The sequence below is a fragment of the Balaenoptera acutorostrata genome, chromosome 17, assembly GCF_949987535.1.
Source record: "Balaenoptera acutorostrata chromosome 17, mBalAcu1.1, whole genome shotgun sequence".
Lineage (NCBI taxonomy): Eukaryota > Metazoa > Chordata > Mammalia > Artiodactyla > Balaenopteridae > Balaenoptera > Balaenoptera acutorostrata.
In genome coordinates, this window is record NC_080080.1 from 54861338 (window position 1) to 54887723 (window position 26386).

Sequence of the window (26386 nt, forward strand, 5' to 3'; positions counted from 1 at the left end):
AATGATAGCATTTGTAGAAGTTCTGTTTGTAACTTTTATATTCTGAAATAGTGAGAGAGTCTTATGAGTTTCTAAAGGACTACAATATTTCTGTTATAATATAAACCCCCTTTTACTTTTGCAAAGTAAGGTAGAAAGCTGTATAATAAAAAAAAGTATATTTTTTAGAACTGGATAAACATTATGTTAACTAAATCTACATAGGCAGGTTTTTCAGTTCACTTTTAGTGATTAAGTGGTTAAGCAAGGAATGCTATAATACTATTTGAAATCTAGAACCTATTAATATTTTCAATATCATGGAGGAAACATGAAGCAAATAATTTTGTTCATGTATTTTGATTAAACTTTAATTGCTGTGTTAGCAAGACTGTTCAATTATTAGAAAATATCTATATTATATCCCCTAGTACTTCTCTGGAATCTTTAAAGAGCTGAAGCAAAATAACTGCCAACCTAGTGAAAAGAACCTGGTGAAAAGAACCTTCAAAAGTGAAACCAGACAAAAAGGTAGGGGGAGAGAGAGTGACTGCCAGATAAATAAAAATTGAGAGAAAGTTTTACAATCAGACTGATATTAATGAAATGCTAAAAGGATTCTTCACAGAGAAACAAGGAAAAAAAGGGAAGGAATGAGGAGTAGTAGTAAGGGTAAATATTTGGTAAATATTAATGGTTATTGGCTGTACAGAACAATAAACATATAATCTCACACTGCTTAAAATACATGTAGTGAATATTATGGGTAGGTGGTGGTGGCAGCATGGATTCTAACAGACAGAGCAACTCAGATGGTGAAAGTACAAATCCAAATACAACATATGCAACAAATATCAGTAAGGAGATTGAGGAGTTCATCTCCCAGCCAGAAATCCTATGGATTTGTTCAGGTCTGACCATACGTAATTAAAAAGGCTTTACCTGAAGGGCCTCATGGGGGAAAACTGTCCCCCTACACCAGATATGGTGCACAGCCAATGCACTGCAGTCTCTGAATGGCGTTGCAGACTTGCAGTCAAGGACTCAGGGTCCCCTGGCCAGCCATGCTCTTCTGAGTATCTGCATTCCTATCCCAGGCATCTCTCTTCAAAACTTTCTTTGTGTTTGTGTCTTTCCAAGATATCTTCCTCAGAGTCTCTGCCAAAACCTACTAGCTGGGGGAGGCAGGAAACCTTGAAGATACTCTTCTGCACTCTGACTCAATACTCAGTACTTTTCCACACTGAACCCTTCTCTTTTGCTCTTCCCTTAGCCTCAGGTTCATAAAAAAGCAGGAACCTTTTCTTCATGGCCCCTTAAGCAATGAGAAGACGATGATGACCCCCACGTCTCTGCTAATTCACCTGACCCTCAACCAGTATGCCAGCCCTTGGGGAAAAATGGAACAGGGAGGAGTTGGCCCTTTCCTCAGTTTAAGCTCTTGCCTATACCATCAAGATAAGTGACGAAAAGCTTGACCATTACTTTCATTTTGGCTTCTTGTTTTAATCAGCTATTCTGATATTTGGCAGCTCAGCTCTCTCCAGCTCAGCTGAGCCTCTGACAAAATATGCCCATGGACCTCTGAGCATGAGTAAGTACATGGAACAAAATCATCACCTGCTAAAATACCTATACAGCATGACTGCATCTGTGTGGGATGAAGAGGAGTAACAATAACTGGTCAGCATTACAAGCAGTGACTCCCTGCAAATGTAATAGACCCATATGGAAATAGCAGCCGAAAACTTAAGATGGCTGTTATTATCCAATTTGTTGGAAAGAGGGGTCTGAATTTTCAGGAAACCATTTTCGTTCCAGAGAAGTTTTGACCTTTTAAGCTCTTAACTAACAACCAGCAATGCTATTCCAAGCAAAATCCTACAAAAAATTGCAAAGAAAAAAATCTAAATTTAACAGAACAGAACAATAAGGGCAAAAGAAAGAAAAGTAAAGGAAAGAAAAGAATAGTTCAGCTTAAATTGAAAAGTGAGCACAGGAAAGAGATCTCAGATTGTAAGATGACATGTTTTAAAATAATTTGTGAAAACAATATAAGAACTTTAAAGTTGTGAACGAGAAAACCTTTTTTGCCCTACTGTCTCTCTTCTAAAAACATTAGATAATGAATTTAATTCTAGAATGAGAAACAAAAATAGATGCCACACAAGTCCCAAAATAGGTTTTAAGAGAAAATAAAATATAATAAGGAAGATGAAAACATTCATATAGGCAATAAAAGCATACCAGAAATACATGGCCACAAACACAACAAAATTATACCTTACAATTTCTAAATTAGTTAACTATTTTAATGAAATTATAGAAGTTTATGAAATAACTACACAGATCAAAATACGAAACTCTCTGAAATTAGGTGAGTGGAAAAGATATCTGTAAATATGTGACAGAACTCAGGAAACTTTGGAATTAATAGAAAAAATAATTTCTTAAAGAAAATCTAAGCTTTGAGGAACACATGAACAAGTAAACACATCAGATAACGTCTTAGGAGAAGTAGGAGATGGAAAGGAGGTAAATTTTAAAAATCAAAAATAAGTGAAGACAAATAATAAAAAGAATTTGAGAAAAAGTGATAGACATAGAAGATAGCAAAGAAACTTCAAACAATGTAAATTAACAAATATAAATTATAATTAAAGAATACTTTCCTGAAAGAAAAGATGACTTGAAAATATATAATAAAAGAAAACATTGCATACCTGAGAAAATTGACCCCAAGCAGCCAACACCAACAGATAGTGTCCTTTAAAACATAGTTTAAAAATCCTTTTGACATTTGGTCAAAAACACTGAGTCACTTATAATGGAAAGAAAGTCAGTTAGCCATCAGAATCCTACAGCTAATCTTTATAGCAGAAGACCATGCAGAAATGTAATTAAAAATCAAGGAAAGCAACAGATACACACAACCATATATAAAACAGATAAAAAACAAGTATTTACTGTATAACACAGGGAACTATATTCAATATCTTGTAATAACCTATAATCAAAAAAAGAATATATATATACATATATATACACACACACATACAGACACACACACACACACACACACACACACAAATTGCTTTGCTATACACCTGAAACTATTTTAAATCAACTATACTTCAGTTAAAAAAAAGAAAGAATCCAGGAAAGCAAAATAAGAGGTGGATATCATATCAATTCAAACTGAATTTCAACAATAAGTCCACAGCTTTGAGGAAAAATTCAAAAATTCAGGGAATATTATTCCCATAAACCTTTCTGAGTAATCTGCTTAAGTCAAGCTTAAGACAAGGAAAACCACTGGAGACATAGATAAGTACTTATGGTGAGCATTTAAAATATAGTAAGAGTATAGAAAACCTAAACACCATGATCAGTAAGATAGACATTATTGCACTTTATTAAATTAAAAAATAATTATACTGGAGACTTCACTTCTTGAAGTTAACATGGAAAATATCAATGCTCATTAAAATGTGGCCACAAATTAGGCTACAAAGAAAACTTCAGTAAGACAAAAAACTAATAACAGGGGCTTCCCTGGTGGTTAAAAGTCTGTCTGCCAATGCAGGGGACACGGGTTCGAGCCCTGGTCTGGGAAGATCCCACATGCCGCGGAGCAACTAAGCGCTTGAGCCACAACTACTGAGCCTGCGTGTCTGGAGCCTGTGCTCTGCAACGGGAGAGGCCGTGACAGTGAGAGGCCCACGCACCGTGATGAAGAGAGGTCCCCGCTCGCCGCAACTGGAGAAAGCCCTCGCACAGAAACGAAGACCCAACACAGTCAAAAATAAATAAATAAATTAATTAATTAAAAAAAAACTAATAACAAAAAACGGTATTCCTAAAGATAAAAGAGAAAAAATTATTAATAACTTGGATCAAAGGGTAGATAAAAATAAAATTACAGAATTAAAAAGAGAATAAAAGCATAAGATATCAAATGCTACAAATAGCAATAAAAATCTATATAATTTTAAAATCAAAATTAAAAATAAAAAGTAGGACACACTCAAAAATTGGGAAAAGAAAAAAATATTAAAAATATTGAAGGTAAAAATAGAACTAATAAATAAAAATAATAAGTTCAAGAGCTTTCCTTTGAAAAGTTCAACAAAATAGACCACTATCATAATAAAAATTAAATGGTTGGGGAGAGGTAAGATATCACAATTATTATTGAAGATATAAACAAAGTAATTTAAGTGTTCCAAACACCCCCAAGCACCTAAGCACAGATTATCCAGGTGAATCCTGCCAAATCTTTAAGCAATCAGATAATCTCAAACCTACTTAGCCTACACCAAGCATAGAAAAAGGACTACTCCCAAACTAACTCATAATGAATACGGTATAATATTATTGTCAAATTCTGACTAAGATTTCTCAAAAATAGTAAACAACCAATCAAATTCACTCATAAAAATCAAGGTAAAATCCTAAATTCTAAAATTTATCCAACAGAATCCAGCAACACAATAACAAACATATTGTGATCAAGTGGGGTTTATTCTAGTAATGCAAGGATGGTTCAATATTTAAGATATTCATTAATTTCTATGAATATATCACATTAATGGAGCTGTGATAAAAGTCATATGATCTCAATAGATGCTAAAATGATGTTTGATAAAATTCAGTACAAATTTACATTAAAATTCCTCTCTCTCTCTCTCTCTCACACACACACACAGACACACAGACACACAGACACACACACAGACACACAAACATAACCTTGGTCCACCAAAATCAAAAACCTAATGTGGGAACACAGGATACTTTCCTACAAAATCAGGAGCAACAGAAAAACACCCACTACTTCCACTAATATTTGTTTCATTTGGAGCTCAATATAATTTGACAAGAAAAAGCAGTGATAATTATAAAAGGAGCCATAAAATATGTTTATTTGCAGATATGAATATATCCTAGTACAACCAGAAAATATCAATATGACCACTTAATAGACAGTTTAAGTAGTTAATGATCTTAGTAGATCATTAGTGTACTACCAAAAATAGTATCTGTGTATAAAAAATGGGTTATAAGATACAATGTAAGAAAAGACTCCATTTACACTAACAAAATTAAAGTAATATACAAAAGTGGAAATTGAAAAAGAAATATATATGGATAACATGAAATAAACCATAAAACATTGCTGAAAGATACTAAAGTAGATCTGGGCAAATAGAAATACATACCATGTTCTTGGTTACAGTCTCTATCACAAAGATGTCAATCTTCCATGTTAATTTGTAAATTTAAAGCAAACCCAATAAAAACAATATTTTTTTCTGTATCTAGAAAATTTGAATAAAAAATGATTTGAAAGAGTAAACTGGTAGTAGATTCAGGACATTTTTGAAAAACGGAAAGCATTGTGGAGGGATATACCCTACCAAATGTCAAGACATACCCTTCTTTAATGAAAGTAGTTTAGTATTGATCGGTTTTAAGTGAGACATACAAATGGAAGAGGAAAGAAAATTCAAAAACAGAACAAATTGCTTATGGAAATTTAGTATACCATAAAGGCAGGATTCAAAATCATAAAGGAAAATATGGATTTTAAAATAAGTGATGATGTTATAATAAGATAGCCATATGGGATATAGTAAAATTAGAAAATTCCTTATTCACATAACAGGATAAATTCCAAATGAATCAGAGCAATGAATATTAAAAAATTCATGAGGAACAGAATTTAAAAAATGGGTGAGTTCTTATAGAACCTAGGAATAGAAAAAAATTTTTATAAATATGATTCAAGGGACTTCCTTGGTGGTCCAGTGGTAAAGAATCTGCCTTCCAATGCAGGGGATGTGGGTTCGATCCCTGGTTGGGGAACTAAGATCCCACATGCCAAGTGGCAACTAAGCCTGTCTGCCACAACTATTGAGCTTGCGTGCCTTGATGGAGAGCCCACATGCTGCAAACTAGAGACTCCACACACCCTGGAGCCTGCGCACCACAACTAGAGAGAGAAAACCCACATGCCACAACTAGAGAGAAGCCTGAGTGCTGCAGCTAGAGAGAAATCCGGGTGCTGCAATGAAGAGTTCTCGCATGCCTCAAGAAAGATCTCATGTGCCACAACTAAGACCCAACAGAGCCAAAAATAAAAGGAAAATAAATAAATATAAATATGATTCAAAAGCAACAGTGAAAAGGTTAAGGAGTTTAATTAAATAATTATTTTAAAAATTTCCACAAGCAGAGGAAAACTAACATACATGAAAAATATTAACTCACATCACTCATAATTAGGGAAATGCAAACTCAAGCTATATAAGATTCCATGTATCATACATCAGGTGGGAAAAACATTCAGAATTCTTTCAACATACATTTTTAGGGAGTTTGTGGGGAAAAGTCACGGCCATACATTGCTAGACAGAATGTAAAATCGAATAACATCTACAAATGAGATATTTGGAAATATGTGGCAAAATGTAAGATGTTATTACTATTTGACCCAGCACTCTCACTTCTTGAAATCCATTCCAGAGAACCTTGAGTAAAATATGAAAAAAAAACATTTCAAAAAGCTATTTATAGCAACATTATTTGTAATAGAAAAATATTGGGAAAACTCAAAAACCCATCTCAGAGGTCTGGTGGAAAAGGTACGGTACAAGGAACATCTACACAAAAGAGTACTATGCAGCTGTAAAGAAGAATGAAAATATCTCAGAGATATGGAATTGTTACCAAAAGAGACTACACACACAAAAAAGGAAATATGGATAAAGTATTTTTAGTATGTCATTATTTATCTAAAATGGAGGGTGTATAGATAAATAGATTAGATCTTAGATAATAGACAAGTAAAGAGATAGACAGGTTAACCAAAGACAGCTAATTTTAAAAATTATAAATAAGGGTGAGAGCATACTTTAGAGGAGCTAGGGATAACAGCTAACCTGTCTTTGAATATATCTTATTTTCACTTTGATTTTGGAATCATGTAAGTATTGCACATAACTGTAAAACAAAATAAGTTTAAGAAAAGCAAATGGAAAATTTCCTTCTTTTTCAAGACTGAATAATATTCCATTGCATGTATATAACACATTTTCTTTATCCATTTGTCTTTTGATGAACACTGGGTTATCTTGACTATTGTAAATAACACTGCAGTGAACATGGGAGTGCAGATATCTCTTTGAGATCCTGATGTAAATTATTTTAGATAAATATCCAGGAGTGGGAATTCTGGACTAAATGGTAGTTCTGTTTTTAATTTTATAAGGAATCTCCATACTTTTTATCTACAACACCCTTTCACATTTCCAACAATAGTATATACAAGGTGGCTAATGTTTCCACATGCTCTCTAACATTTGTTATCTTTTTTTTTTTCTGATAATAGCCATCTTAACAGGTGTGAAGTGACATCTCATTGTGGTTTTTATCTGAATTTACCTGATGATTAGTGATGTTGAATACTTTTTCATATACCTGGGGGTCATTTGTTTATTTTCTTTGAGAAATGTATATTCAAGTCCATTTTAATTAGGTTATTTTTATTTTTTTATTTTTTTGCTAATGAGTTGTAGGAGATTCTTATATGTTTTGGATATTAACCCCTTATTAGATAAATGGTTTGCAAATATTTTCTCCAATTTCATAGATTGCCTTTTCACCTCTGTTGATTGCTTCTCTCCTTCTGTAGAAGCTTTTTAGTTTGATGTAGATGAACCTTGAAGCTATTATTCTAAGAGAAATAGCCAGTCACAGAAGGTCAAACATTGCATGATTCCACTTATATGAGGTATCTCAGACTCATAGAGGCAAAGAATAGAATGGTGGTTTCCAGGAGCTGGTGTGTGGAAAATGTTCTAGAGATATGCTATACAAAATAGCACCAATAGTTAGCAATATGGTATTGTGCACCTCAAAATATGTTAAGAAGATAGATCTCATGTTAAGTTTTCTTACCACACACACAAAAAATACACAAAAGAACAGAAAATTTGTGGAGGTGATGGATATTTAGCCTCTTGATTGTGGAGTTGCTATCATGAATGTATGTGTATGTCCAAACTCAGCAAGATGTATGCATTAAATATGTGTAAATCTTTTACATCAATTATACCTCAATAAAGTTAAAACAAAATAAAAGCAATTCCTAATAATCCAGCATTTTAATTGGGTATCTACTTAATGACATAATCTCACAGAAAGGAACTACCTCAAGGGACTTTAAAAGTTTATAGTTTTGTTGTTATTACCTAGTAGAATATTCTTTATGAAAAAACACACCAAAAACAAGAAAATATTAAACTGTTTCAGAAATCATAATGATATTGGTGATGATGATACTTATTTTGTGACACATTTAAATGTATGCTATGGAAAAATCAAATGAGTAATTATAAAGTGATGTTGAGAAGTGAGATTTCTGGTAATGCTGAAAGGAGATATAGATGTAAGATTGATGAGGTTAACTAAAATTCCTGTAGAGGGAGGTTTGCAGCTGCCAAAGAGGCAAGAGACTTTTTCTTGCCTCTTTGTTTCGCGGCGCATGGGGGGAGGGGATTCAGAGCGCCGCCTAAATGAGCTCCAGAGACTGGCGCGAGCCATGGCTATCAGCGCAGATCCCACAGCAACAGGGGCACAGAGGGAAAAACGGAGAGATTCCCGCATGGAGGCTCAGCGCTGAGCAGCACTCACCAGCCCAAGAGGCTTGTCTGCTCAGCCGCCAGGGCGGGCGGGGGCTGGGAACTGAGGCTCCGGCTTCGGTGCTAGCCGGGAGGGAGTCCGGAAAAAAGTCTGCAGCTGCCAAAGAGGCAAGAGACTTTTTCTTGCCTCTTTGTTTCATGGCGTGCAAAGAGAGGGGATTCAGAGCACCGCCTAGACGAACTCCAGAGACGGGCGCGAGCCGCGGCTATCAGCACGGACCCCAGAGGCGGGCGCAGGCTGCGGCGGTCAGCACGGACCCCAGAGATGGGTGGGGGACGCTGGGGCTGCTGCTGCCGCAACCAAGAGGCCTGTGTGTGAGCGCAGGTCGCTCTCCACGCCACCCCTCCCGGGAGCTGGTGTGGCCTGCCGCTGCCAGGCTCCCGTGATCCGAGGGCAACTTCCCTGGGAGAACGCACGGCGTGCCTCAGCCTGCTGCAACGTCACGCTGGCCTCTGCCGCCGCAGGCTCACCTCGCATCAGTACCCCTCCCTCCCACCGTCCTGAGTGAGCCAGAGGCCCCGAAGCAGCTGCTCCTTTAACCCCGTTCTGTCTGGGCGGGGAACAGACACCCTCAGACGACCTACATGCAGAGGCGGGTCCAAATCCAAAGCTGAACCCTGGGAGCTGTATGAACAAAGAAGAGAAAGGGAAATCTCTCCCAGCAGCCTCAGAAGCAGTGGACTAAAGCTCCACAAACAACTTGATGTGCCTGCATCTGTTGAATACCTGAAAAGACAACGAATCATCCCAAATTCAGGAGGTGGACTTTGGGAGCAGGATATATTAATTTTTCCCCTTTTCCTTTTTTTGTGAGTGTATATGTGTATGCTTCTGGGTGAGATTTTGTCTGTATAGCTTTGCTTTCACCATAGTCCTAGGGTTAGGTCCATCCGTTTTTTGTTTTGTGTTTTTTTCTTTTCTTACTTAAAAAAAAATTTTTCCTAATAAATGTTTTCTTAATAATTTTTTCCTTATTTCCTATTTTTAGAAATTAAAAAAAAATTTATAAGTTTTTTCATATTTTTTATTTTTAAAAATTAAAAAATTTTTTCTTAATAATTTTTTCTTAATTTTTTTCTTATTTTTTATTATACAAAATTAATAAATCTATTTTTAAACATTAAAAAAATTTTCTTAATAAATTTATTCTTAATTTTTTTTCTTATTTTTTAATATAATAGTTTTATTTTATTTTATTTTATCCTCTTTCTTTCTTTCTTTCTATATTTTTCTCCCTTTTATTCTGAGCCGTGTGGATGAAAGGCTCTTGGTGCTCCAGCCAGGCAACAGGGCTGTGCCTCTGAGGTGGGAGAGCCAACTTCAGAACACTGGTCCACAAGAGACCTCCCAGCTCCACGTAATACCAAACAGTGAAAATCTCTCAGAGATCTCCATCTCAACATCAAGACCCAGCTTCACTCAACGACCAGCAAGCTACAGTGCTGGACACCCTATGCCAAACAACTAGCTAGACAGGAACACAACCCCATCCATTAGCAGAGAGGCTACCTAAAATCATAATAAGGCCACAGACACCTCAAAATACACCACCAGACGTGGACGTGCCCACCAGAAAGACAAGATCTAGCCTCATCCACCAGAACTCAGGCACTAGTTCCCTCCACCAGGAAGCCTACACAACCCACTGAACCAACCTTAGCCACTGGGGACAGATACCAAAAACAACGGGAACTACGAACCTGCAGCCTGTGAAAAGGAGACCCCAAACACAGTAAGATAGGCAAAATGAGACGACAGAAAAACACACAGCAGATGAAGGAGCAGGCTCAAAACACACTGGACTTAACAAATGAAGAGGAAATAGGTAGTCTACCTGAAAAAGAATTCAGAATAATGATAGTAAGGATGATCCAAAATCTTGGAAATAGAATAGACAAAATGCAAGAAACATTTAACAAGGTGTAGAAGAGCTAAAGAGGAACCAAGCAGTGATGAAAATCACAATAAACGAAATTAAAAATACTCTACATGGGATCAATAGTAGAATAACTGAGGCAGAAGAAAGGATAAGTGACCTGGAAGATAAAATGGTGGAAATAACTACTACAGAGCACGATAAAGAAAAAAGAATGAAAAGAACTGAGGACAGTCTCAGGGACCTGTGGGACAACATTAAACACACCAACATTCGAATTATAGGGGTACCAGAAGAAGAAGAGAAAAAGAAAGGGACTGAGAAAATTTTTGAAGAGATTATAGTTGAAAACTTCCCTAATATGGGAAAGGAAATAGTTAATCAAGTCCTGGAAGCACAGAGAGTCCCATACAGGATAAACCCAAGGAGGAACACGCCAAGACACATATTAATGAAACTGTCAAAAATTAAATATAAGGAAAACATATTAAAGGCAGCAAGGGAAAAAAAAACAAATAACACACAAGGGAATCCCCATAAGGTTAACATCTGATCTATCAGCAGAAATTCTGCAAGCCAGAAGGGAGTGGCAGGGTATACTTAAAGTGATGAAGGAGAAAAACCTACAACCAAGATTACTCTACCCAGCAAGGATCTCATTCAGATGTGATGGAGAAATTAAAACCTTTACAGACAAGCAAAAGCTGAGAGAGTTCAGCACCACCAAACCAGCTTTACAACAAATGCTAAAGGAACTTCTCTAGGCAAGAAACACAAGAGAAGGAAAACACCTACAATAACAAACCCAATACATTTAAGAAAATGGGAATAGGAACATACATATCGATAATTACCTTGAATGTAAATGGATTAAATGCTCCCACCAAAAGACACAGGCTGGCTGAATGGATACAAAAACAAGACCCATACATATGCTGTCTACAAGAGACCCACTTCAGACCTAGAGACACATACAGACTGAAAGTGAGGGGATGGAAAAAGATATTCCATGCAAATGGAAATCAAAAGAAAGCTGGAGTAGCAATTCTCATATCAGACAAAATAGACTTTAAAATAAAGACTATTACAAGAGACAAAGAAGGACACTATGTAATGCTCAAGGGATCGATCCAAGAGGAAGGTATAACAATTGTAAATATTTATGCACCCAACATAGGAGCACCTCAATACATAAGGCAAATTCTAACAGCCATAAAAGGGGAAATTGACAGTAACACAATCATAGTAGGGGACTTTAACACCCCACTTTCACCAATGGACAGATCATACAAAATGAAAATAAATAAGGAAACCCAAGCTTTAAATGATACATTAAACAAGATGGACTTAATTGATATTTATAGGACATTCCACCCAAAAACAACAGAATACACATTTTTCTCAAGTACTCATGGAACATTCTCCAGGATATATCATATCCTGGGTCACAAATCAAGCCTTGGTAAATTTAAGAAAATTGAAATCGTATCAAGTATCTTTTCCGACCACAACGCTATGAGACTAGATATCAATTACAGGAAAAGATCTGTAAAAAATACAAACACATGGAGGCTACACAATACACTACTTAATAACGAAGTAATCACTGAAGAAATCAAAGGGGAAATACTACAAAAAAAAAAAATACCTAGAAACAAATGACAATAGAGACACGACGACCCAAAACCTATGGGATGCAGCAAAAGCAGTTCTAAGAGGGAAGTTTATAGCAATACAAGCCTACATCAAGAAACAGGACACATCTCGAATAAACAACCTAACCTTGCACCTAAAGCAATTAGAGAAAGAAGAACAAAAAACCCCAAAGCTAGCAGAAGGAAAGAAATCATAAAAATCAGATCAGAAATAAATGAAAAAGAAATGAAGGAGACAATAGCAAGGATCAATAAAACTAAAAGCTGGTTCTTTGAGAAGATAAACAAAATTGATAAACCATTAGCCAGACTCATCAAGAGAAAAAGGGAGAAGACTCCAATCAATAGAATTAAAATGAAAAAGGAGAAGTAACCACTGACACTGCAGAAATACAAATGATCATGAGAGATTACTACAAGCAACTCTATGCCAATAAAATGGACAACCTGGAAGAAATGGACCAATTCTTAGAAATGCACAACCTGCCAAGACTGAACCAGGAAGAAATAGAAAATATGAACAGACCAATCACAGGCACTGAAATTGAAACTGTGATTAAAAATCTTCCAACAAACAGAAGCTCAGGACCAGATGGCTTCACAGGCGAATTCTATCAAACATTTAGAGAAGAGCTAACACCTATCCTTCTCAAACTCTTCCAAAATATAGCAGAGGGAGGAACACTCTCCAACTCATTCTACGAGGACACCATCACCCTGATACCAAAACCAGACAAAGATGTCACAAAGAAAGAAAACTACAGGCCAATATCACTGATGAACATAGATGCAAAACAAAATACTAGCAAACAGAATCCAACAGCACATTAAAAAGATCATACACCATGATCAAGTGTGGTTTATTCCAGGAATGCAAGGATTCTTCAATATACGCAAATCAATCAACGTGATATAACATATTAACAAATTGAAGGAGAAAAACCTTATGATCATCTCAATAGATGCAGAGAAAGCTTTTGACAAAATTCAACACCCATTTATGATAAAAGCCCTGCAGAAATTAGGCATAGAGGGAACTTTCCTCAACATAATAAAGGCCATATATGACAAACCCACAGCCAACATTGTCTTCAATGGTGTAAAATTGAAACCATTTCCACTAAGATCAGGAACAAGACAAGGTTGCCCACTCCCACCACTATTGTTCAACATAGTTTTGGAAGTGTTTGCCACAGCAATCAGAGAAGAAAAAGAAATAAAAGGAATCTAAATCGGAAAAGAAGAAGTAAAGTTGTCACTGTTTGCAGGTGACATGAGACTATACATAGAAAAACCTAAAGATGCTACCAGAAAACTACTAGATCTAATCAATGAATTTGGTAAAGTAGCAGGATACAAAATTAACGCACAGAAATCTCTTGCATTCCTATACACCAAAGATGAAAAATCTGAAAGTGAAATTAAGAAAACACTCCCATTTACCATTGCAACAAAAAGAATAAAATATCTAGGAATAAACCTACCTAAGGAGACAAAAGACCTGTATGAAGAAAATTATAGGACACTGATGAAAGAAATTAAAGATGATACAAATAGATGGAGAGATATACCGTGTTCTTGGATTGGAAGAATCAACATTGTGAAAATGACGGTACTACCCAAAGCAATCTACAGATTCAATGCAATCCCTATCAAACTACCACTGGCATTTTTCACAGAACTAGAACAAAAACTTTCACAATTTGTATGGAAACACAAAAGACCCCGAATAGCCAAAGCCATCTTGAGAACGAAAAAGTGAGCTGGAGGAATCAGGCTGCCTGACTTCAGACTATATTACAAAGCTACAGTAATCAAGACAGTTTGGTACTGGCACAAAACCAGAAACATAGATCAATGGAACAGGATAGAAAGCCCAGAGATAAATCCATGCACATATGGTCACCTTATCTTTGATAAAGGAGGCAAGCATATACAGTGGAGAAAAGACAGCCTCTTCAATAACTGGTGCTGGGAAAACTGGACAGGTAAATGTAAAAGTATGAAATTAGAACACTCCCTGACACCATACATAAAAATAAACTGAAAATGGATTAAAGACCTAAGTGTAAGGCCAGACACTATCAAACTCTTAGAGGAAAACATAGGCAGAACACTCTATGACATAAATCACAGCAAGATCCTTTTTGACCCACCTCCTAGAGAAATGGAAATAAAAACAAAAATAAACAAATGGGACCTAATGAAAATTAAAAGCTTTTGCACAGCAAAGGAAACCATAAACAAAACCAAAAGACAACCCTCAGAATGGGAGAAAATATTTGCCAATGAAGTAACTGACAAAGGATTAATCTCCAAGATTTACAAGCAGCTCATGCAGCTCAATAACAAAAAAACAAACAACCCAATCCAAAAATGGGCAGAAGACCTAAATAGACATTTCTCCAAAGAAGATATACAGATGGCCAACAGACACATGAAACAGTGCTCAACATCATTAATCATTAGAGAAATGCAAATCAAAGCTACAATAAGATATCATCTCACACCAGTCAGAATGGCCATCATCAAAAAATCTACAAACAATAAAAGATGGAGAGGGTGTGGAGAAAAGGGAACACTCTTGGACTGTTGGTGGGAATGTAAATTGATACAGCCACTATGGAGAACAGTATGGAGGTTCCTTAAAAAACTAAAAATAGAACTATCATATGACCCAGCAATTCCACTACTGGGCATATACCCTGAGAAAACCATAATTCAAAAAGAGTCATGTACCACAATATTCATTGCAGCTCTATTTACAATAGCCAGGACATGGAAGCAACCTAAGTGTCCATCATCGGATGAATGGATAAAGAAGATGTGGCACATATATACAATGGAATATTACTCAGCCATAAAAAGAAATGAAATGGAGGTATTTGTAGTGAGGTGGATGGAGTTAGAGTCTGTCATACAGAGTGAAGTAAGTCAGAAAGAGAAAAACAAATACAGTATGCTAACACATATATATGGAATCTAAGGAAAAAAAAAAAAGTCATGAAGAACCTAGTGGCAAGATGGGAATAAAGACACAGACCTACTAGAGAATGGAGTTGAGGATATGGGGAGGGGGAGGGGTGAGATGTGACAGGGTGAGAGAGTGGCATGGACATATATACACTACCAAATGTAAAATAGATAGCTAGTGGGAAGCAGCCGCATAGCACAGGGAGATCAGCTCGGTACTTTGTGACCACCTAGAGGGGTGGGATAGGGAAGGTGGGAGGGAGGGAGATGCAAGAGGGAAGAGATATGGGAACATATGTATATGCATAACTGATTCACTTTGTTATAAAGCAGAAACTAACACACCATTGTAAAGCAATTATACTCCAATAAAGATGTTTAAAAAAAAAAAAGAAACAAATTTTCTTCCCACTCTAAAGAGAAAGAACAATGCTTAAATAGGTTGTGGTACATGAAGTTAATATCTATTTCATATGTCAGTGGTCTATTATTTGATCCATAATCAATCCACTTCAAATCAAGGGCTTGTAGGGTTTAGTGGGATTTGCAAATCATAAAAGGTTTATTTGAGAGTCAAAAATTTCAAGAAGCAAATGATTTTACCTAAACCTAAGTTTCCCTTGTCACTAAAAGCAAAATACTTAAAACCAGTAATGAATATACATCCTGGGAAACTAAGTGTTTTCTTCAGGAACCAGCGTCCTATAAGGAACATCTGGAAGACAAGATGTTCCTGAGTCTCTAGCAATATGGTTTAAGAAAAAGTGAGTATGTTGAAACACTTGCCCTGAAAAGCAAAGTTATTAAGTTATAAAGCACTTGCTTTGTATGAAAAGACATTCAACTTAGACACAAGGAGTGAGAGACTAGATTTCAACTAAAAGAATAAAGTCTTTGACTTGGATTCAGGCAGAAAGGGTGATTATGGCTGATTAAATAGGTGTTCCAGAGACTAACTGGAGGACACAACCGAGAGAGGATCCCAGAATGACTGGGAATGAAAAATGGTATCTTATTAGAAGCACAATTTAATTTTGTGGCTCTCAAAGCATAGTGATTTGGTGTCATCATTTTTTTTCCTTGGGTTTTTCTAAGTAAGGCACTAAATTTTTAGTGTGGGTATTGCTCCTTCCCCATTGCATTCTTCTCAAAAGGACAGTGAATAAGTGAGCACCCTAACAGGTGTTAGGGCCCAGGGTAGGCTGCCCCAAAATATGCCTCATTGACATATTGATTATTTTGAATTAAAGTTACTTAAGAAAGAGCTGATGCAAGAGGGACACTAACCCTCCTCTCTGTCTCTCTAAAGTCAGGAAATAAATCTCTCTCATGTGAAAGGTGCCCTCCCTACAACAGGAGGTAGAAGGACACCCTTATTGCCAGAGATAGGGAATTTGGGCAGAGAAACCTGTATAAGCAAACCTTACTTCTTTACTAATGTGCTACTCAAGCCCATACTTTGCTTAATCTCCTTACTAATTAAGTCCCCAAACCTAAGTTTCTTCATCCTGTCAATTCCTCTCAAATTTATTGTTTCTTTTGAATGGATAAAAAGATGTGGCACATATATACAGTCGAATATTACTCAGCCATAAAAAGAAACGAAATTGAGTTATTTGTAGTGAAGTGGATGGACCTAGAGTCTGTCATACAGAGTGAAGTAAGTCAGAAAGAGAAAAACAAATACCGTATGCTCACAGATACATATGGAATCTAAAAAAAAATGGTTCTGAAGAACCTAGGGACAGGACAGGAATAAACACGCAGATGTAGAGAATGGACTTGAGGACATGGGGAAGGGGAAGGGGAAGCTGGGATGAAGTGAGAGAGTGGCACTGACATATATACACTACCAAATGTAAAATAGCTAGTGGGAAGCAGCTGCACAGCACAGGGAGATCAGCTCGGTGCTTTGCGTCCACCTACAGGGGTGGGATAGGGAGGGTGGGAGGGAGACACAAGAGGGAGGGGATATGAGGATATAAGTATACATATAGCTGATTCACTTTGTTATACAACAGAAACTAACACAACAATATAAAGCAATTTTACTCCAGTAAAGATGTTAAAAACAAAATTTATTGTTTCTTTGTCTCAAAAGTATAAAAGCTGCCTGCTCTGGCTACTTCTCAGGCCCCATTTCTATGAGACCTCCATGTGCACAAATTACAATTGTTCCCTTTTCTCCAGTTAATATATGTTTTGTCAATTTTATTACTAGCCCACCCACAAGTACTCAAGAGGGGTAGAGGGGGAAATTTCCCCCTCCCTGACATAGGAAAAGGGACTCTGGAAAATTAGCTATAGTTCTTTAACACGTGAACTGGACTTTACATTTGTCATTAATTTTTAAAAATTAATTGTTAAATGCATCTCTACTAGTATGTACTAATCTCATAACAATCAGGATAGAGGCAATAAATGGGTATTTCTCTGATTTTGGCTCAGATGTGGCCCTAAGTAGAGATTTCAACTTAGAAGTTAAAGCAAAATTGGTCAGAAAATTCCAATATCAAGGTAAACAAGTAGAATGGGGATGTTGAAAAAAAAAAAGACATATGTAAAACTTACCAATGTCTTTTGGACGGCATTACTTTTTCTTTAAAATATAGAAAAGTGAATTGGAGAAATATAAATAAAACTATATTCTTATATGGTAACGATTATTTGTGGTTTTATTGCAAGCACTTATGTAAAACATCTTTTTTTCCTCAAGACTATTACCTCAGACTTCACTCTCACTTTATCGAATTCCATACCTTCCCCCCAATTTTTCATAATTACATTATATAACTTGGTAATACAACATTCTTAACACTCTTCTAACTTGATTTCTTTATGCTTTTATATCTTGTTTCTTTTATATGCTCCTTCTTCTTTGTTATGTCTGTGGACATGATAGAAGTAACATCATAAATTAAAATATGTAATTCCAGGGAGTTCTCTGGTGGCCTAGTGGTTAGGATTCTGGCCTTTCCTCACTATGGCCTGGGTTCAATCCTTGGTTGGGGAACTGAGATCCTGCAAGCCACGTGGTGTGGCCAAAAAAATTTTTATAAAAATATGTAATTCCAGATACTGATGAGGGCTATGAAAAAAATACAAAGTACAATAATAGAATAGACAGTGCAGGCAAGAGGGTAGAAGACTATTTTATTTTAGATAAGTTGGTCAGAAAAGCCTCTTTGGGAAAGTAAAATTTGAGCACAGCATACAGTAAAGCAGGGAAAGAATGATTAGCAAGGACCTGTCTTCTGAGCAGAGGGAATAGCAAGTCCAAAGCCTCTGAGGTAGAACAATCTTGGAATGTTTGCGGCATATCAAGACAGCCAGCAACACTGAAGTGGTACAAGAAGGCAGAGAGAAGGAGATGGAGTTGAAGATGTGGTAATGTGGTGAATCATCGCCATGGTATAGAATAAAACCTTATTCTGGGTGCAATGAAAGGCATTACAGACTTAAGAGCAAATTAATGGCATAATCTCATTTATGTTTTTAAAGGGACACTGGCAGGAGTGGATAGAGGCAGACCAGTTAGGGGGTTATTTCAGTAGTTCACGTGAGATAACAGTGGCCTGTATAAGACGGCTATTGGTATAGATTTAAAAGTTGATTGGGTTTGGGATATATTGATGAAACATGATGATGGATTACATTTGGAGTGCAGGGGGAAGAGAAGAATCAAGGTTGATACCTAGGATTTTGTTTGAAAAACTGGATAAATGAAGGTTCCATTTATTGTGATGGAGAAGTATGCAGGTGAAGGAAGCTGCAATGTGGATATCCAAAAGAAGACCTGGTATAATCAGTTTAATATAAGAATCTGTATAACTGATTCACTTTTTTATAAAGCAGAAACTAAAGCATTGTAAAGCAATTATACTCCAATAAAGATGTTTAAAAAACAAAAAAGAATCTGAACCTCACAAAAGATATAAATTAGGGAATCACTGATGTATTAATTATACTTTTTCCTTATGTAGAAAAAAGTGTCTAATTTTTATTTTTATCTGCATACTTACTACAAAGTATTTTCTCCTAAGAATTTTCCTTTTACTTCAGACTATATTCTCATTTCTTTGAAAAAAAAACTATATTATTCCCTGGACATCAGACATAAATCTGATTATTGCACATGACTGAACAGGCATGACATACAAGATTCCTGCCTAGATAAGAAAGAATAGTTTATATTCCTTTTCCAGTTATTAAGATTTACTTCCCTTTGCTATTTTCTATCCCTTCTCCCCCCAAAATAAAAACAGTAAATGAGGAAAAAACATTAGCCCCTCAGAGCAAGTGCTATAAGTATAAAAAGTAATTATTTTATTTTTTGCTCCACAGAGTGTTTCCTAGAAGATAAGACATCATTGCAAGTCAAATAAAGTTAAACATGATGCATATCTTTTATTTGCCTGGACCTGTTAAGACTGGTGGAGGCAAGAAGTATTACAAAGCAGACGATCTCACGCTTATAAATTTGTAGAGAAAATAAGGCACTTATAAGTAAACCAATATGAGAACAAGAAAATAATATAAATTATAAATATATAAGTACTATAATTGGTTAAGAGATAAATATTATAGTAGTGCTTGTCCAGATATGCTCAGAGACTAGAACACTAATGTGAAACCCGTACCGGAGTGGGACTTACCAAGCGGTTGGCCTGCGATGATCCTGGCGTTTTCTCCAGCCACTGCAGCTCTTGCGTGCCGCTCACTCATGTACTGTACAAATGCATAACCTTTGTGAACTGAGCAGCCAACTATTTTTCCATACTTTGAGAAAATGGCTTCAATGTCAACTTTCTTGACAATGGCTGTATTTAGATTGCCAATGAAAACACGCGAGTTGATGGACTTGGGGTCATTCTTATTGGTGACATTGCTGGTCTGTGTTTTGCCAGTCATGGTTGGCTCACCTTGTTTTAATCCTTAAACAAAACAAAACAAAACAAATCAAAAGGAAAATAATTAGATTGAATGGATACCATTGGCTTTTAACAATTTTTCAATAGTGTACCAGGTAAACTCAAATCCCCAAGTACTACTGATTTTCTTGAGAAGAAAATTTAGTAATATAGTAATAAAAGGTGAATATTGCATTGCAAAATGAAGTAGAAAAATAATTATAATTATTTAGCATACAGTTATAAATTCCTGATTAATTTATCTAAAATTCAGGCCTGCACAGTGATTAAATGTTTTGTAGTTTTTATTTTTAAGTCTATCAATATTTCAGAAGCAAGTATGAGAAATAAGCCACCTTAATCTATCAGTGAAAAAGAAAATCCAGAATGGCTAAGGTCTGATGGTGGAATATAGTACTGTAACCTCCATTTATAGTGGAGAACATGCATTTTTATTTCTACATTTTCTATAATACGTAGATATGTTAGCTATTTCATTATCAAAACCCTTCTATCAGAAACTAACAATTCATTTAGTTAAATGCTGTGGAAGAGAAAAAAAGGAATTAAAAATTAAAATTTTTTTTGGAAAATTTAACATAAGAAAAACATATTTTGAAATAAAGGATTTAACCAGAATTAATTCTGTACATTCTCTATAACCAATACCAAATATCAGTTTTTAAAAAAAAAGAAAGATAAAACAGCATGTGTAGCTAGTTTTCATCAATGATCAGCAAATTAGTAGACTGGGCATCTGTATTGAAATTTTCATTCTCAACCGCAGTTTTAATTCATTTAACTAATGGCTCCTATGTTGCCTAAGGACTGCTAGTATTTCTAAAAACTGTTTTGTGAGTTTGGCAGAGTTTTTAATTGTGCTTAATTAAACTCAATGAAACTTTTATTTCCAAGTACTCCAGAACTTGCAGATTTATTTTTTAAGCCTTTAAAAATTCATTCATTCATTCAACAATATTTATTAAGCACAATCTTTGTTTTTGTTTTTTTTTTTTTTGCCAGACATCATCTTCTAAAGTGCCTACCAATTTAAAGAAACTAGTATGGTGAAACTAAAATTTCAACAAGGATACAATCTCTAATATTGATGATAATTGTTGAACACTAGCTAATTGATACATTTTATCAGTGACATTATATTTTTATGCAAATAATCTCTTAAAATCTTATAGCTATATAAATAATTAATAAGTGTATATTGTTTTTAAAAACAATTTAAAATGACATTTCTAAATTGAGCACTAAAGAGGTGGAAATTTTAAAGACATGTAAATTAGATATACTTGAAAATTTACTCATTATTCATTTAAAGTAGCTACTTCTAAAATCAAGAGCAACCACATAACACAAAAATGTTTCAAATTAGGCTGTTAATGATTACTTCTTGGATTATTAAAATTTTACTAAATATTGGACACGACATTATACATATCTCCTTATAATGAAGGTTGACTTCATAAACAGTTATTCACATAAAAATTGAGTATGGCATCATTGAAAACAGGGATTATATTGCTGCCTTGTTTGTTTTGGCTTAGCTACATTTAAGGGCTTCCTTTAAGAATTATTCAAGGTTAGGGTTGAAGGAAACAAAAGTTGATTCTTTTTTTTTAAATTTCGCAATTTGAGCTATTGCATACCTTAAGCTAATGCTGTGAGAATCAATTCAAATAAGAAAAATTAAGGTGTATATATGTATTTTAAACAAACATTTAGCTTCCTCCTATAATCTAGTGTATTTTAACCACACTGAGGAGGAAAAATAAACTAAATATCCCTTTTTGGCTCCAGAATGTATTAAGGGCTACCTTTCTTACAACCCTAGTCCAACATCAGTAATGCAATCCATAGAAATAATATTATTTTCTTTTTGTTCTTATGTGGTAGATATTTTTAGAAATATCATAAAGTTACTTTTAAGAATGAATGATTCTTATGGTTGACATTTTCTTTCCTGGACAGGAATAAATTGGTTAAAATGGAAACACAAGAATTGTTAGAAGAGGTCATAAACATGGTTTACAGAGCCCAGTGGTCTTTCTTTGACAGTGACCCTGAGTCAAATTTAAAATGAGGGCACAGCTGCAGTCTGAATTCTTACTGTAAGTGTCTACATGCTTTCTGTGACTCCATCCTTTTACTCTATGTAGATGACTCTCATAACTGTAAGTCCAAACTGTCATTTGTGTAATTCTACCTAATGACTTTTGATCACCTTAAAATCTCTGTGTATCTAACTGCTCACATAAAGACTTACTTGCCAGTTTCTAACAGGTTTTAATAATGAAAGAGTTTTGTCACTGTGTTGTACACTATCAATATTCCCTGAAAAATTAAGCCTTAACTCATAATGTAATATTTAGCTTGTGCTTCTCTGTTACATGACTCTTCATCAGCTGAAGAAAGACTGCCACTTTCTGGCATGATGGAATGACAAGAGTTAAATTACCTCTCTGACTCAAACAACTAGAAAATCAGGCTAATATACATGGAACAAATGTTTTTCTGTCATTAAGCCACAGGCAGTGTGGATCTATGACAGCTGAGCCAAAAAAAAAAAAACAAAGTAAGGTCTAGGATTGCTCCAGCTTTCTGTCTGGGAAGCATATTTCATGTCATAGAGTTGGTGAGTGTGTGTGTGTCTCTGTGTGTGTATGTGTGTGTGTGTGTGTGTGTATCACTGAAAGCAGAGACAGGGACCTTACTGAATTTATGTGATAGATCAGAGTTTAAGGCGTCTAAAGAGGCAGGAATTTGTGAAGCAGATTTCTAGAGAGAAGAGAGCTATACAAAGAAGTAATTCCAGAAATCATCTTAGGGGTCCCTTGAATCTATGCTGATTCCTAGGATATGCATGAAATGGATGAACTTCTATGAGGCTGGTTAAAAAGTTATTGGAAAGTTGTGAGCTGAATGCTTCCCAGACCCACAAAATGCTATGTATCATTCAATTCCTACCAGCAACAGTAGAAAGTCCAAATTGGATCCCTCAATCATTAAATTTAGACATCAGAAGGACCAGACCTTAGTAATGGGCATAAATAATCCCCAGAGTAAAAAGTACTCAAGGACCACCCTAACAAAACTTAAAAACAATTCTCAGGATGATCAAACTAAACCAAAAAACAACTTAACTGTCTATGAGAGCAAAGCGTAATACTTCTTTATGAAAAGTAGAGCTCAGACACTAAACAACATAAAATACAAAATCTTTAGAATCCAGTTAAAACCTCCTAGAGATCCCAAGATCAAAAAATATGACCCATAATCAGGAGAGAAATTAAAGATACAAAAAAGAATCAAGTGGAACATCTAAAGATGAAAACTGTAATATCTAAAATGAAAAATTGATTTTTTCTCACTAGGAGCTCCATCTGAAGTGCTGGGTGAAAGGCTTCCGAGTGCAGCATCCTACGAGCAAAGTGAAAGAATAAGCACAAAGGGAAAGGAAAAAAAAAAGAAGTGTAAAGACTTAAAATGCAGCAAAGACCTAAGCAGTTTGAGTTTGCTCCTGCCCTTTCTGCAAGGGGCAATCACGGGTGCGAGCCCTGGTCTGGGAGGATCCCACGTGCCGCTGAGCAACTGAGCCCGTGTGCCACAACTGCTGAGCCTGCGTGTCTGGAGCCTGTGTTCCGCAGCAAGAGAGGCCGCGATAGTGAGAGGACCGCACACCGCGATGAAGAGTGGCCCCCGCTTGCCGCAACTAGAGAAAACGCTCGCACAGAAACGAAGACCCAACACAGCCATAAATAAATAAATAAATAAATAAATAAATAAATAAATAAAACGAAAAAAAAACTCTACTGCAGAGAGGAGGAGCTTCAAGATGGTGGAAGCATAAGATGTGGAGATCACCTTCCTCTCCACAAATACATCAGAAATACACCTACATGTGGAACAGCTCCCACAGAACACCCACTGAACGCTGGCAGAAGACCTCAGACCTCCCAAAAGGCAAGAAACTCCCCACGTACCTGGGTAGGGCAAAAGAAAAAAGAAAAAACAGAGACAAAAGAATAGGGATAGGACCTGCACCAGTGGGAGGGAGCTGTAAAGGAGGAAAGGTTTCTACACACTAGGAAGCACTTCGCGGGAGGAGATTGTGGGTGGCGGAGGGGGGAAGCTTCAGAGCCATGGAGGAGAGCACAGACACAGGGGTGTGGAGGGCAAAGCGGAGAGATTCCCGCACAGAGGATCGGTGCCGACCAGCACTCACAAGCCTGAGAGGCTTGTCTACTCACCCGCTGGGATGGGCGGGGGCTGGGAGCTGAGGCTCGGGCTTCGGTCAGATTTCAGGGAGAGGACTGGGGTTGGCAGCGTGAACACAGCCTGAAGGGGGCTAGTGCACCATGGCTAACCAGGAGGGAGTCCGGGAAAAAGTCTGGAGCAGCCGAAGAGGCAAGAGACTTTTTGTTGCCTCTTTGTTTCCTGGTGCGCAAGGACAGGAGATTAACAGCGCAGCTTAAAGGAGCTCCAGAGACGGGCGCGAGCAGTGGCTATCCGCATGGACCCCAGAGACAGGTATGAGATGCTAAGGCTGCTGCTGCCGCCACCAAGAAGCCTGTGTGCAAGCACAGGTCACTCTCCACACCTGTCCTCCCGGGAGCCTGTGCAGCCTACCAATGCCAGGGTCCCGTGATCCAGGGACAACTTCCCAGGGAGAACGCACAGCGTGCCTCAGGCTGCTGTAACGTCACGAAGGCCTCTGCAGCCACAGGCTCGCCCTGCATCCGTACCCCTCCCCCTCCCCGGCCTGAGTGAGCCAGAGCCACTGAATCAGCTGCTCCTTTAACACCTTTGTGTCTGAGCGAAGAACAGACGCCCTCAGACAACCTACACGCAGACTCGGGTCCAAATCCAAAGCTGAACCCTGGGAGCAGTGTGAACAAAGAAGAGAAAGGGAAATTTCTCCCAGCAGCCTCAGGAACACAGGATTAAATCTCCACAATCAACTTGATGTACCCTGCATCTGTGGAATACCTGAATAGACAATGAATCATCCCAAATTGAGAAGGTGGACTTTGGGAGCAAAGATATATATATATATTTTTCCCTTTTTCTCTTTTTGTGAGTGTGTATGCATATGCTTCTATACGTGATTTTGTCTGTATAGCTTTGTTTTTACCATTTGTCCTAGGGTTCAGTCTGTCCGTTTCTTTTTGTTTTTTTTACTTAAGAATTTTTTTTTTCTTAATAATTATTGTTTAATTTTTAATTTTAATAACTTTATTTTAGTTTATTTTATTTTACTTTATTTTACTTTATTTTATCTTCTTTCTTTCTATTTTTTTCTTCCTTTTATTCTGAGCCGTGTGGATGAAAGGCTCATCGTCCTCCAGCCAGGCGTCAGGGCTGTGCCTCTGATGTGGGAGAGCAAAGTTCAGGACACTGGCCCACAAGAGAGCTCCGAGCTCCACGTAATATCAAATGGTGAAATTCTCCCAGAGATCTCCATCTCAACACCAAGACCCAGCTTCACTCAACGACCAGCAAGCTACAGTGCTGGACACCCTATGCCAAACAACTAGCAAGACAAGAACACAACCCCATCCATTAGCAGAGAGGCTGCCTAAAATCATAATAAGGCCACAGAAACCCCAAAACACACCACCAGACATGGACCTGCCCAACAGAAAGACAAGATCCAGCCTCCTCCATCAGAGCACAGGCACTAGTCCCCTCCACCAGGAAGCTTCCACAACCCACTGAACCAACCTTAGCCACTGGGGGCAGAAACCAAAAACAATGGGAACTATGAACCTGCAGCCTGCGAAAAGGAGACCCCAAACACAGTAAGTTAAGCAAACTGAGAAGACAGAAAAACACACAGCAGATGAAGGAGCAGGGTCAAAACACACCAGACCTAACAAATGAAGAGGAAATAGGCAGTCTACCTGAAAAAGAATTCAGAATAATGATAGTAAAGGTGATCCAAAATCTTGGAAATAGAATAGAGAAAATACAAGAAACGTTTCACAAGGACCTAGAAGAACTAAAGAGCAAACAAACAGTGACGAACAACAGAATAAATGAAATTTAAAATTCTCTAGAAGGGATCAATAGCAGAATAACTGAGGTAGAAGAACGGATAAGTGACCTGGAAGATAAAAGAGTAGAAAAAATACTGCAGAACAGAATAAAGAAAAAAGAATGAAAATAATTGAGGACAGTCTCAGAGACCTCTGGGACAATAATAAATGCACCAACATTCGAATTATAATGGTCCTAGAAGAAGAAGAGGAAAAGAAAGGGACTGAAACAATATT

The 26386-nt window shown here is 36.8% G+C and overlaps 1 protein-coding gene across 5 annotated transcripts in view; it reads right to left on the bottom strand.

Moving 5' to 3' along the window:
• The window catches only part of RALYL (RALY RNA binding protein like), an 816695-nt gene that overhangs the window by 470927 nt on the left and 319382 nt on the right, over positions 1-26386 (bottom strand). For all 5 annotated transcript variants that reach the window (XM_007180154.2, XM_057532504.1, XM_007180151.2 and 2 more), the window contains one exon: positions 19845-20123. In XM_007180154.2, coding sequence (XP_007180216.1) covers positions 19845-20100 — 256 coding nt within the window. In that variant the 5' untranslated portion in view covers positions 20101-20123. The remainder of the gene's footprint in view (positions 1-19844; positions 20124-26386) is intronic.